Here is a 13599-nt window from a genome sequence, read left to right as displayed (position 1 = left end):
CTTTTAAAATACTAACATAGATAGTGGTAACTGAAGAAACCCTTTAAAAACACACTACACAATGTATTCTTTACATATTACTTGATATCTTTACACCATGTTTGTCAAAGCCCACACTTAACATGATCATTTTTGTGTGTGAACAGTTATCATCATTCAAATCATGGTATAAGCAAATGGTGAGCCATAGTTTGTGTGAGTATTGCAACAACAGCTTGGGTTGATATATATCGAATTTTTCCACATATGATGTGCTCCCATGTATAAAGTGCACCCACATTTTTTTATGCATCACACCAGATTGTTATACCCATTATTATACCCATGGTATGTAATTATTATACCTATGTATAATGCACATTCTTATTTTTCCCTTAAAAATTTAGGCAAAAAAGTTCACATTGTAGATGGCAAAATACAGTACCTCTTAATATAGCTAATACTAGTCTTACTGCTGAGCACATGTAGGAATGAGGGTAAGATGGGAAACTTGAATCTCAAAAAAAAGAAAAAAGAGAGAGAGAGAAAATACACTATTCACATTGGTAATACCAAGGGATTGGGACAGAGGAACCAGCATTAAAAAGAAGGCGGGGGGGCTTAAAAACTTTCTTCATTCACATACACACACAAAAAAGTCAGACAATTTAAACTATGCTTGATCTCATAATGTGCCTAAAAATACAAGGTCTACCCAGAAAAAGTCCAGCCCTTCTTACTGTAAAAAGAACAATTTACGTGACACTGATGTAACCTGGCAGCCAAGGAATGAACTGGAGGCATTCCAGTCCATTCCTGGCAGAGTAGACTAGAATGTGCCTGCATGAACAATGATGACTTCACCCATACTAGTCCATGGGGGCAGTAAATGCCATTGCATGAACATGGGTACACCGTGTGGCTGTCACATTCAAAATGACTGAGTAGAGCAACAAATCTGCATCAAATATTGCATTAAGCTCGAACATTTCTCCACAGAAACTATTTGGATGATCCAGAAGGCCACAGCTACAGGCAAAACTGGTGACTGGAAGTTTCAGCACAACACACCCACTCATGCATCATGTCTCGTGCAGTTTTTTTGCAAAACATCAGATCACCAAGGTGACTCAGCTCCCCCCGTGCCACCCCGCACAGCCCAGATTTGGCACCCGGCAACTTCTGGCTTTTCCCAAAACTAAAATCACTTTTGAAAGGGAAGAGATTTCAGATAATGGATGAGATTCAGGAAAATAAGACAGGGCAGTGGATGGTGACTGGGAAAACTGTATGAGGCCCCAAGGTGCCCACTTTGAAGGGAACTAAAGAGTCATTGTCCTATGTACAATGTTTCCTGTATCTTGTATCTTCTTCAGTAACTGTCTCTATTTTTTATATTACATGGCTAGGTACCTTCTAGACAGACCTCTATTACCCTGAAGATTTACTATTATATTGTATTAAATTCCCTCACCCAGAGTCATGTGTGGAAGATTATTATTTTTACTCATTTTCTTCTTAAAATGCAGTATGTACTACATTGTAACAAACCAAAAACGTAATACTGATGACTCAAAGTTTCAAGAATATCTACTTTTTATCTCCCAAAAGAAAACAAATATAACCAAAAAACCCAGAAAGTTCCATGTATGTGGCCTCAGACTTTAAAAAGCTGCCTTCAAAGGCTGATGAAAACAAAATTTCAACACTCTGACCGTATAATTTAAGTGTGGGGAAAAATATAAAGTTAAAAATTTTTAGAATGAGAACATTAAAAATTTACTTCTCATGCACTTCTTCAAAATAAGTTACTAGAATGTGTTCTCTACCAAAGGTGAGAGGTAATAAGCTAAAATGATGTAACAGGATACAAAAACATGAGATCCAGCCAGGAAAGGGACAAAGGCATCCATCACAGGGAGTTTCCAGGATGACTCCTGGTTCACCAGACATCAAAAGTGATCTGTCCAAACTGCAGCCATGTATTTCACAGGCTAGACATGTTGAGGGCTCTTATCAGCAAGGTCCCCACTGTCATTGTTCCATTTCAATGACTTGAGGACACTGCTCAGTGAACCTGTCCCAAATTCTCAAGGATACTTGGCTTGTTGGACTACATGATAGTGAAGTTCCTACTCTCCTCTCTATGCCCTCTCCCATTCTCTGCCACCTAAGATCAGCTGAGGTCACTCAATTCATGCCATAGAATATTCTGCTGCTAAAATTTTGATGTAGACCATGGTCAGCTTACAAGCAAAAAAAACACAGTGACCCATCCCTTCTGACCACATTCCTGCCCAATGCCCAGCATTTCGCTCATATTTCTGCCCTGCCTGATGTCCTGTGGTGAATCCTGCATTTCCCAGGACTCCCTAATGACCTTGCCCACTGACTAGCCCAGAAGGACCCTTAATTTCCAAGAATGAAAGGGGAACAGAAGCCACTGTCCCTTTTCTGAGCCCTCCCCCAACAGTCACAGTTCCAACAGGCAGGTGCTGTATCTCAGACTCCACCAACCTGGCCAACACTGTTTGCCCCACTGTGGAGATCCCGAGACCGCCCCCCCAAGCTGCTTTTCCATATAAATGGCTGGTCGTGGCTCATGCTTCACAGCTTCCTAAATCTTTTCAAATAAGCAACAGCTGGCCTATTAGCCCCTCCCTATACCTCTTGCTAAGTGACCCCAAGCCCAGTACTAGTAGAAGCCAGCCTACATTCACAGCTAGGCTTTGTGTGGGAATCTCCAAGCCCAGAACAAGTAGCAGCCATCTCAGATTGCTTTATAGCTCAGGCAGCGTGGCCCTGGAAAGACATGGGGAAGGGATGACCTTGGCCTGCACCACCCAGGAAACCCCAGAGCCTGGGCACCCAGTGAAGAGCACAGACCACATCAGAGCACCACCACTCTGCTCCTGTACAGCTGACCCTCCAAGGAGGTCGGAGGTTGGTGGTCAGTGACCAGAGCCCATCCTCGCAGTTGACTGGCTTGGGTAAATCCTTCCCACTGACTTGCCAAAAGCAATCAAGACTCAACTACAAGTGGAGAGTACACTCGGGCCACACAAGGGGCACATCTCAAGTACCCACTGTGTGATAGTGGAGGCTGTGCCACTGGACCCTACAGGACACCTACTACATTAGGCCATGATACCAAGACAGGGAGTCATAGCAGCTCTACCTAAAACATAGAAACAAACACAGGGAGGCTGCCAAAATAAAGAAACAAAGAAACATTGCCCAAAAGAAAAAACAGAAACAGAGCTAAACAAAATGGAGATAAGCGATCTTTCAGATAAAGAGTTCAAAACACTGATTAGGATGCTCAAGGAACTTACTTACTGAGGATCTCATAAGAGTAAAAAAAAAAATCCAGTCAGAAATGAAGGATACACTAATTGAAATAAAGAACAATATAGAGGGAAACAACAGTAGAGTGGATGAAGCTAAAAATCAAGTCAAAGATTTAAAACATAAGAAAACAAAAAACAATCATAACAACAATAAAAAAGAATCCAAACAAGATAGTGAAAGCAGCCTCTGGGAGAACTTTAAGAGGCCCAACATTCACCTCACAGAGATGCCAGAAGGAGAAGAGAAGGAGCAAAAAATTGGAAATCCACTTGAAAAAATAATGAAAGGAAACTTCCCTAAAACAATCAAGGAAATAGACATACAAGTCCAGGAAGCACAGAGACTCCCAAACAACATGGATACAAAGAGGCCCACTCCAAGACACATCATACTTAAAATGCCAAAGGTTAAAGATAAAGAGAGACTCTAAAAAACAGCAAGAGAAAAGAAGTTAGTTACCTACAGGGGAGTTCCCATAGGACTGTCAGTTGATTTCTCAAAAGAAACTTTGCAGGCTAGAAGGGATTGGCAAGAAATATTCAAAGTCATGAAAAGTGGGGATCTACAGCCAAGATTGCTTTACCCAGCAAAGCTATCATTGAGAATGGAAGGGCAGATAAAGTGCTTCCCAGACAAGAAAAACCTAAAGGAGCTCATCATCACCAAACCATTGTTATATTGGTTATATGAAATGTTAGAGTTATTTGAGAAAAATATAAAAAATAGGAATAAAAATGGCAATAAATACATACCTATCGACAATTGAATCTAAAAAGTGAAACTAAACAAACAAGAAGAAGAGAGACAGAATCATAGATACAGAGAGTGTTCTGACGATTGCCAGATGGGATGGGAGTATAGGGTAATGAGTGAAAGGTTAAGGGGATAAAGAAGTACAAATAGGTAGTTACAGAATAGCCATGGGGTTATAAGGTACAGTAGAGGAAATGGAGTAGCCAAAGAACTTACACACATGACCCATGGACCTGAACAATGGTGTGGGGACTGCCTAAGGGAGTCAGGTGCTGTTGTTAGAGGGAGGCAAAGGGAAAAAATTGGGACAATTCTAATAGAATAATCAATAAAATGTAATTAAGAAATAAAAACTACACTAGCAATGAATTTAGAGTTCACAGCATCTCTTGGATACACTTTACTATTGATATCTCATATACCCTTACAAAATACATCTTATTACTAAACTGACAGCTTCAACATTATGGCTTAACATTAGTTTCGTATAAACGTGCAGCGAGTCATGACCTTGAACCTATGCAGCCAACATATGTAAAAATATTTAAGAAAAGAGTTTGTATATCTCAGATCAGCCACAAACTTCGCAGTGTAAAGGGCCCACAGAATTCTACATGCACACAGAACTACTCAGACTCACTCACTCTAAGCTCCAGTGCTGGGGAAGCAGCTCAAATGGCAAAGGGACATATGGGTAGAAACTGAATTGTCTGGCATTAGAGTGAGGGCTAGAGTGGCAGCTTTCTCCCCAAAAGAAGCTCTGACAGATGCCATTCCTCCTTTGCTAAGCCTTCCCCACACAGAGCTGGCTGGCAGGTGCCATACCTGAGTCTCCATCAACCTAGCTAACACTGTTCATCATACCCTGGTGACTCCCTGGGTCCCTGCCCCACCCAACTGTGGGCCCACCAAAGCATTTCTAGTGGCTTTTCCATATAAATGGTTTGTCTTTGCTCATGCTTTAGACTTGCCTAAAACCTCTCAAACAAGCCACATCAGCCTCAGTTTGCCCTATACTGCTGACTAAGTGGCCCCAGGCCTGACACCAGTGGCAGTCACCCTTGTTTCACAGCTAGGCCTCCCCTGGGCACCTCCAAGCCCAGCATAAGTAGCAGCCATCTGCAGATCATTTTGCAGATTGTACCAGTTGGCCCCTCACTGAACACAGGTAGCAGCTGACCTTGGGCTGCACCTCCAGGAGGCCCCATAGCCAGTGCTCCCGGTAGACAGACCACATCAAAGCAACACCCAACCACCTCCACAAGCAACACACTCAAGGGGCAGACTCGGTGGGTACCAGAGCCCCACTGAAGTAAGTCCTGCTCCATGGATCAACCCCTGCAGAGCTGATTCTCAATGGTGGCCACAGCCAGTCCCTGCAGCTGATTGGCCTGAGGTGGCAACGAGGCTCAAGTACAACAGAAGGATGTACACAATCCACGTAGGGTTGGAGGGCAGACCTGGAGTGCCCAGCTCAGGTGATCAGGGAAGCTGTGCCACTGGACCCTACAGAGACACCAGTATGTAATATCACTCTACCAAGCCCTGGAGACATAACAGCTCTACCTACTATATAGAAAGAAACACAGAGAGGCTGACAAAATGAGGGGACAAAGAAACACGTCCCAGATGAAAGAACAGGAAAAAACTCTAGATAAGGAACTAAACAAAATGGAGACAACCAATCCACTAGCTGCAGAGTACAAAACATTGCTTGTTAAAGATGCTCAGTGAATCAGTGAACTTAGAGGAAGAATAGATGAAATGAGTGAGAACTTCTACATAGAGATATAAAACACAAAAATGAAACTAGAAACCATAAAAAGAACCAGTCAAAAATGAAGAATACATTAAGTGAATTGAAAAATAATTTACAGGAAATCAAAAATACAGTACATGATGCCAAGAAGCAAAAAGCAGCCTATCAGAATAGCACACACACACAAAAAGAACCCAAAATAATGAGAATAGTGTCAGTAGCCTCTGGGACAAGTTCGAGCGTACCAACATTTGCACCAGGGGGGTGCCAGAAAAAGAAGAGAGCAAGCAAGAAATTGAAAACCTAGTTTAAAAAATGACAGAAAACTCCCTTAACCTAGTGAAGGAAGTAGAGAGTCTCAAGCAAGATGAACTGAAAGAGACCCACACCAAGGGACATCATAATTAAAATGCAAAAGGTTAAATACAAAGAGAGAATCTTAAAAGCAGCAAGAGAAAAGCAGTTAGTTCCCTACAAGGGAGATTCCATAAGAATGTCAGCTGATTTCTCAACAGAAAGTTTACAGGCCAGAGGGGACTGGCAAGAAATATCCAAAGTGATAAAAATCAAGGACTATGACCAAGATCACTCTATCCAGCAAACTTATCATTTAGAATCAAAGGACAGAAAAATAACTTCCCACACAAGAAAATGTTACAGGAGTTTATCACCACCAAACCAATACTACAAAAATGTTAAAGGGTCTTTCTTTACAAAAGGAAAAAATGGTCTAAAATATAGATAACAAAATAAGTATATCTCTATCAACAATTACTTTAGATGCAAATAGATTAAATGTTCCAATCAAAGGACATACAGTGGCTGAATGGATTATAAAACAAGACCCTTACATACACTGTCTACAAGAGACTAAATAACTTCAGGTCGAAACACACACAAAAAGACTAAAAACAAAGGAATGGAAAAAGATACTTTATGGAAATGGAAACAAATACACAAAAACTAAAGTAGCAAAACTTACACCAGACAAAATACACTTTAAACTAAAAGCTATGCAACAAGAGATAGCCCTGACTGGTGTGGCTCAGTGGATCGAGCACCAGCCTGCAAACCAAAGGGTTGCCAGTTTGATTCCCAATCAGGGGACATGCCTGGGTTGCAGGCCAGGTCCTCAGCTGAGGACATGTGAAAGGCAACCAATTGCTGTATCTCTTGTACATCAACCTTTCTCTCCCTCTCTTGCTCCCTCCTCCCTTCCCCTCTCTCTAAAAAGAAATAAATAAAATATTTTTAAAAATGTTTACCTTTCCCCTACGTCCATTTCCTCCGTCTTGATCTTCCCATTGCCAGTCTACTCCTCGTACCACTCGGGCACCTGCAAAGATCCCTCTCGCTGTAATCTTCTTAGATTTTCGACGAGACTCCAACAGAACCCTAAAAATAAAATTACTTGCTTTCAAATTTATAGAAAAATAGGTGATAGTAATTTCCTTTTTAAAACAATACTATGTGAAAGGTTATTTTGAAAATATGAAAGGTTTTTCTTTGTTGTGGTTTACATCATTACAATATGATACAGGAATACAATCCACAGGTAATGATGATGACCGCAGTAGTTGAAATAATAAAAACAGGTGCCCTGGCTGGCATGGCTCAGTGGATTGAGTGCTGGCCTGAGAACCAAAGGGTGGCCAGTTCAATTCCCAGTCAGAGCACATGCCTGGGTTGTAGGGCCAGGCTTCCCACCGTGGGGTGCACATGAGAGGAAACTACAAATTGATGTTTTTCTCCCTTTCTCCTTCCCTTTCCTTCTCTCTAAAAAGAAATAAAATCTTTAAAACAATACAATAATAAAAACAGCTAATATTTACTGAGCTTTTGCTATACATAAAAGTACTTACAGAAGTATAAAGTTTGTTGCACTCCTTAAGAGGAGGGTATATTTCTATTTTACAAAGAAAAAAACTGAGTCTCAAAGAGTTAAGTAACTTGCCCAAGGTCACAAATGTTAAATAGTAATGGAATCCGTATATGAATCCAACTAACTAGTTCTGAGTATCACTAAACTCTTCACTATTTTAGAGATGGCAAACTCAAATCAATTACAACCATTAGGCAAGTAATATAAATGAGGGCCTAAGAAAAACAGCATCATAGACATGACAAATGTCAAGTGGCAGTTGATCTCAGGCTTATTCAGGAAGACAACAGGGAGTGGTCGGGATTTTGGTGAACTCAAACACATTATTTGTCTACAGGGTACAGGTTCTCCTGTGCTTCAGCCAACTTTGATATTAACAAATGGAGGCCCAGGGTTGTCTTCTGGGTATAGGTATGTGTGTATGTATGTTCCAAGAAGTCATACACTTAGTTTTTGTATAAAACCATCTGATTTCAAAAGGCTAACAATTGTTGAAAATTTTGGAGCATGGTATGTACCAAGTAAAATACATCTGTGCACTGAAGTTGGCCTACATTAAACTGTCTCCAATGTATTCCATACCTACTAAAGACTGTGAACTTGAAACTCATTATCTGGACCAGCTGGATTCTTCAAGGTCATCTATCTCTTATCCTTCTACATTCGTCTCATTCATAAAATAAAGAAGATTTGTTGTTGTTTTTTTTAATATTTTATTTTTCTTTAGAGGGGAAGGGAAGGAGAGAAGGAGAGAAATATCAATGTATGGTTGCCTCTCGTGAGTCCCCTGCTGGGAGTTGGCCTGCAGGGAACCGGCCTGCAACCCAGGCATGTGCCCTGACTGGAAATCGAACCATGATCGTGTGGTTAGCGGGCCCGCGGTCAACCCACTGAGCTACACCAGCCAGAGCAATTTGTTGTTTTTTTTGTTTTTCTACTTTCATCTTATTATTCTATTCATTTTTAGAATTTACTATACTCTAATTTTAAAAATTATAAACAAAAGACAAAAATAAGTAACTTGTTTCAAATTACTTAGTTAATAAATGACAGAACCATTATTTAAACTGGAACACCATGATACCAAAATCCATCTTTCTATTACTTTTGCTACCTCCCTATGACTGGCTAGATTCTTGCTTCTATGAATTTTCATATCTATATGAAAAGAATAAATTACCAGAAACTACACCCATTCACAATTAAGACTCCTCTCTTACTTCTAAGACACTTAATAAATATTTCTACATAGGGTATAAAACATCACATGATGACCACTGTTGATCACATAATCCCTTAACTTGTAAACTCTCTAAGAATACTGTGTTTATCTTCAAATTTACACATGCATAGTAGCTGCCTCAAAGTCTTAATAAATGCTTTTTGATTCAATCAATGGGCCCTAGTGGTAGCAATTAACAGAATAGAAGACATGGCAAGAAGAACCTTGCATTTCCAAATATTGAGTAGTGTCAGGTCTCTATACGAGAGAAAAAAATTGCCTAGATTATCTTGGAAAAATACAGCTTCATCTTCACAGAGGCAAGCCTGGTCCCCATCTAGCCTGTTATCTGCTACCTCCTGACTAAGCTAGCTGTCAGAAGTTTTTCTAAACCTATTTTTAAAGCTAAACAGTATAGAATTTTAATATAAACAAGAAATTGCAACTGAAGAAAAAATTGTTTCCCATACCGCTCACTTCCTGGTGTAGTAATTCTATAGAAGCGATGCCTTAAGTGATGTTTATCTCCATGATAACAAACTGTGCACAAATCATAATTTGTACACTCTGCACACTTCCATCGAATGCCAATGATTGGTTGCTGGCGGCAGGTATCACACATGGTTCCATCATGCTTAATGCCTATTAAAACAAGGATACGTGCTTACATTAATTACAGGTATTATTTGCTTGATTATTCCTTAAGGAGAAAATAAGAACAAAGCATTTTACAAAGTATTTCAATAAAGTCTGAAATATTTCAAATGCACCAAATATAGTTTCAAGATAACATACAAATTTTTTTTAATCAGCCCAAATTATAGACTAAATAGTTTCTATCCCTTCTTTTTTTCCTTAGTAAAGATATTTCTCAGGACCACTTCCCTTGTTCTCATCCACAAAACGAACTCAGGGTTAGTCCAGAGAAAGAAAGAAGAATCCTTTCCCTACAAGGAAATGTTTCAAACTTTAAAACTCAGGAATCTTTTGAGGAATTTAAGCTTATCATCCAGGTAAATAGTTATTCCAAAAGAAAAGACAATTTTATCTTCAAGATATCATAGAAACAAACTATCAATTAAGAATTTTTCTCTAGGTATTAACTTTGTCCCCAAAAACAGTAAATTCAGAAAATGATTAGCAAATAAGCTTCCCAGTTAAAAGGGTAACAATATACTACAGTTGAGTTTGTTGTGTTGTTGGTTTTTTTTAGGGAATAAGTAATAATAAACTCTAGAAAAAGAAAATAAGGTAAGTCCTTGGTAATATAACCTTCACTAGAAAATGCTCACATGCATGAAGGAGACAGACATTAGAACTGTAAAAGATACCACTATAAAGTAATAAAAATAACTGACATTTTAGAGTAATAGGACTGGGGATAATGTTCACTTATTATTCTATTATTACACTAAGATCACTTGTTTGATAAATCAAAGAGACTTTTTTAAAATAACGCATAGTTAGTGAATGTCAGCATCACTATTCACAAACACATGCTTTAACGGAAGCACGTGGTCCACTCTGATTCGGAACTATGAGGAAGAGCTGTGTTGTCTGTACAGCAGTGACACGCTCCTGAATTCCAGTTCCGGTTCTATCAATAGCTATCTTTGGACCCTCAAAAAAGTTTTTTTAACTCAAGTATTTATATATAAAAATAGTATTTCTTTCAAAATAATTGGGAGGGGATTACTCATGTTGAAGCTGGGTAACAGGTAATATGGAGGTTCATTATATTTTTTATAAGTTTAGAAATTTTCCATAAATAAAGAAGTTGTTTTAGTTCCCCAAACCTCAGTTTCCTCTGGAAGAAGCAATACATTCTTTAAAGGAAAAGGATATTCTAGAAATCAAGTAATATGTTGCATATGCAAGGACTATAGTACAAAAACTAATGCACTATCACTACTTCCTCATAAGAAAAACTCTATATAATTCATTTTCTATATCTAGATTTAGAATTCCAACAAGTAAGGTAACCAGATTCTACACAAAGAGCCAAACATAAGAATAAATCTGTGAGCGAGGTGGTTAAGAATTAAAGAGGGGATGGGGAGGAATGAACACTAGGAAAAAGTTGGGATGCCCAGTGAACTTCAAAAGAGCATGATAACATAAATCAAAAAGTTTTGTGTGCAATCCTCCTGCAGCCTCCTCCACACAAATGCTTGACTGTAGCTACAAAGAAGATGGAAGACATCAGTAACTTCTGATTCATTCAGTAATTCTTTCCTTACTGCTACTGTAGCCAGGCCCTCTGTTGCTTTCAAATACCATTTTTGCTGTAGTACAGAGAAGAGAAAGGAAAAAGTACAAGTGGCTGGAGAAAGGGAATCAAGTCATAAGTTTATACAGTGGTCCAGGTGAGATAATGGTAGTTTAAGTCAGCGTGATAACAGTATGAATACAAGTGGAAAAAATAGAGTCAAGAGAGATTTAGGACTTAGTGGCTCTGGATTATAACACAAGAGGTATTGAAGATAACAAAAATAAGTATTAATTAAATCATTCAAGAGAACACAAATAGCTATGTTAGAGATATTTAAAACAGACAGTTCTCTTTAAAACAGAAAGGGAGGCACAGAAAAAAATAAAAATTAAATAAGCACATGCTAATTCAAAAATGCAAGTTCAGGCCTCTGACAGAAATGCATCTAAGACACTAAATGAAGAAAAGAACAAGAAAAGTTTTACAGAAATGGTAGATGAGTAGACCTTTCAAAGGAAGAAAGAAGAAATCTCAGAAAAGCAAAGAATCTACTCATTGAACAAGGAGAAGCTGTATTTGTTCGGCAGGAATACGAAATATAGTCAGAGATTTAAAGATAAATTTTAGAGTCATGATGAGAAATAACAAGATAAAATAATTTCTGACCTGTATATTTAAATTGTTGCATTAAATGATAAAAACAAGAGTATGTGATTAAGACTAGTTATATAGCTTACTAGCTAGCTAATGTTTAATATCAGCTTAACCTACTCTGGGACTGAATGTGTTTTCCCAAAACTGAGAGGTAAATGAGGTAATGAGGATAAGCCCCATGATGGAATTAGTCTCCTTACAAGAAGAAAAAAAAAGAGACCAGGTTTCTCTCTATTTACCATATGAGGACACACAAGAAGGCAGCTATCTGCAAGCCAGGAAACCAATGTGGCTTTGGTCTTGAACTTCCAACTGTGAGAAATTCTTGTTGTTTAAACCACAAGTCTATGGTAGTTTGTTACGGCAGCACAAACAAACACAATACAGAAAAGGACACTGTGAAGCTAACGTCATAATACAGGTAAATATACTTCGAAAGGCTTTAAAGCAAAATATAAGGACTATGCTGAACTTAATGTATAAAGAATTATACTGCACTTAATTTCATCTTAACATAGATTTATTAAATGTACTATTCATCTATTTAAATAATTTAGTGATCAAAATCATCATATGTTCCAGGAAAATTCAGCAATACTTATAATCAAAGAACTTAATTAATTTCTCTATTTCCCAGAGATTACATAGACAGAATATTCAATTATTCATGTGTGGATTATCCCCACTTTTAGCAAATTACCCACCTGATCTCTATGGCCCCTCTCTCATCGCATCTTCAGTCTCAGGTTTTTACCCAAAGCTTATAATAGCTTCCCTGAGGCTACACCTGTCTTCTCAGTTCCTTTAACTGGTTTCACTCCAGAACTGCAACAGTGGACATTACCTGCCATGCAAGATAGTCCTACATATCAGCAGGTCACCCACCACTTCTCATTGTTGATAATGATGGATTCTATCCTGTGGTTAATGTAAGTCTGATTACATCAATCATGAAAATTATCATCAGTCATAGGCCCAAAAGAAATACTCTAAACAGAATGCACACTTAAATTAAAAATCCCAGATTTATAGCTAAACAACTCAAAGCTACCAGCATTCCCTAGTATTTACATGCTTCAGCCTTTCAGAATATAAATCAAAAGGCTCAATGCAACTTTCATCTATTCTTCCTTATTAGGTATATAAATTGAATACAAAGAGAATGCTTTTTTATCACATAAAATTTTGTTTAAAGTAACATGATCCATAAACTGCCTAATCATCCCTTGGGTTGCTAAGAATTTGCTATATCTTGTGTTAAATCAATATGAAAAAATCTGTAATTACTCCTACAATTATTATATCCCAACACGAATAACAGAAGTTTACAAAGTTACAAAATTATTCTAGCTCACAAAAATATTTTTAACATAAATTCTAAAACGTTATCAACAGATAAAGGTTTTTAAAGAACTGTATTTGCCCCTGGCTGGCATAGCTCAGTGGATTGAGCGCGGGCCTGCGAACCAGACAATCGCAGTTCGATTCCCAGTCAGGGCACATGCCTGGGTTGCAAGCTGGTTCCTTGCAGGCCAACTACCAGCAGGGAATGCACAAAAGGCAACCATACATTGATGTTTCTCTCCCTCTCTCCTTCCCCTCTAAAGATAAATAAATACATTTTAAAAATCTTTAATAAATAAATAAATAAATAAAGAACTGTATTTGTCTGATGCAGGGGTATTAAGCTGAATTATACATTTTCATAAAACTGCAATTAATGAGAAATGGCAAGAATCACAATGGGTTTTTTAGTTGATTTCAGAGAGAGGAAGGGGAGAGAGGGA

The 13599-nt window shown here is 38.3% G+C and overlaps 1 protein-coding gene across 1 annotated transcript in view; it reads right to left on the bottom strand.

Moving 5' to 3' along the window:
- MIB1 (MIB E3 ubiquitin protein ligase 1) overlaps positions 1-13599 on the bottom strand; it is a 119434-nt gene that overhangs the window by 89938 nt on the left and 15897 nt on the right. The window contains exons 2-3 of the mRNA XM_037031804.1: positions 9417-9588; positions 7108-7237 (exon numbers count right to left, since the gene is read on the bottom strand). Coding sequence (XP_036887699.1) covers positions 7108-7237; positions 9417-9588 — 302 coding nt within the window. The remainder of the gene's footprint in view (positions 1-7107; positions 7238-9416; positions 9589-13599) is intronic.

This window comes from Sturnira hondurensis, unplaced genomic scaffold, assembly GCF_014824575.4.
Source record: "Sturnira hondurensis isolate 20B ecotype Veracruz unplaced genomic scaffold, ASM1482457v3 Scaffold0001872, whole genome shotgun sequence".
In the NCBI taxonomy this organism is placed as follows: domain Eukaryota; kingdom Metazoa; phylum Chordata; class Mammalia; order Chiroptera; family Phyllostomidae; genus Sturnira; species Sturnira hondurensis.
This window is presented reverse-complemented; position numbering and strand designations above follow the sequence as displayed.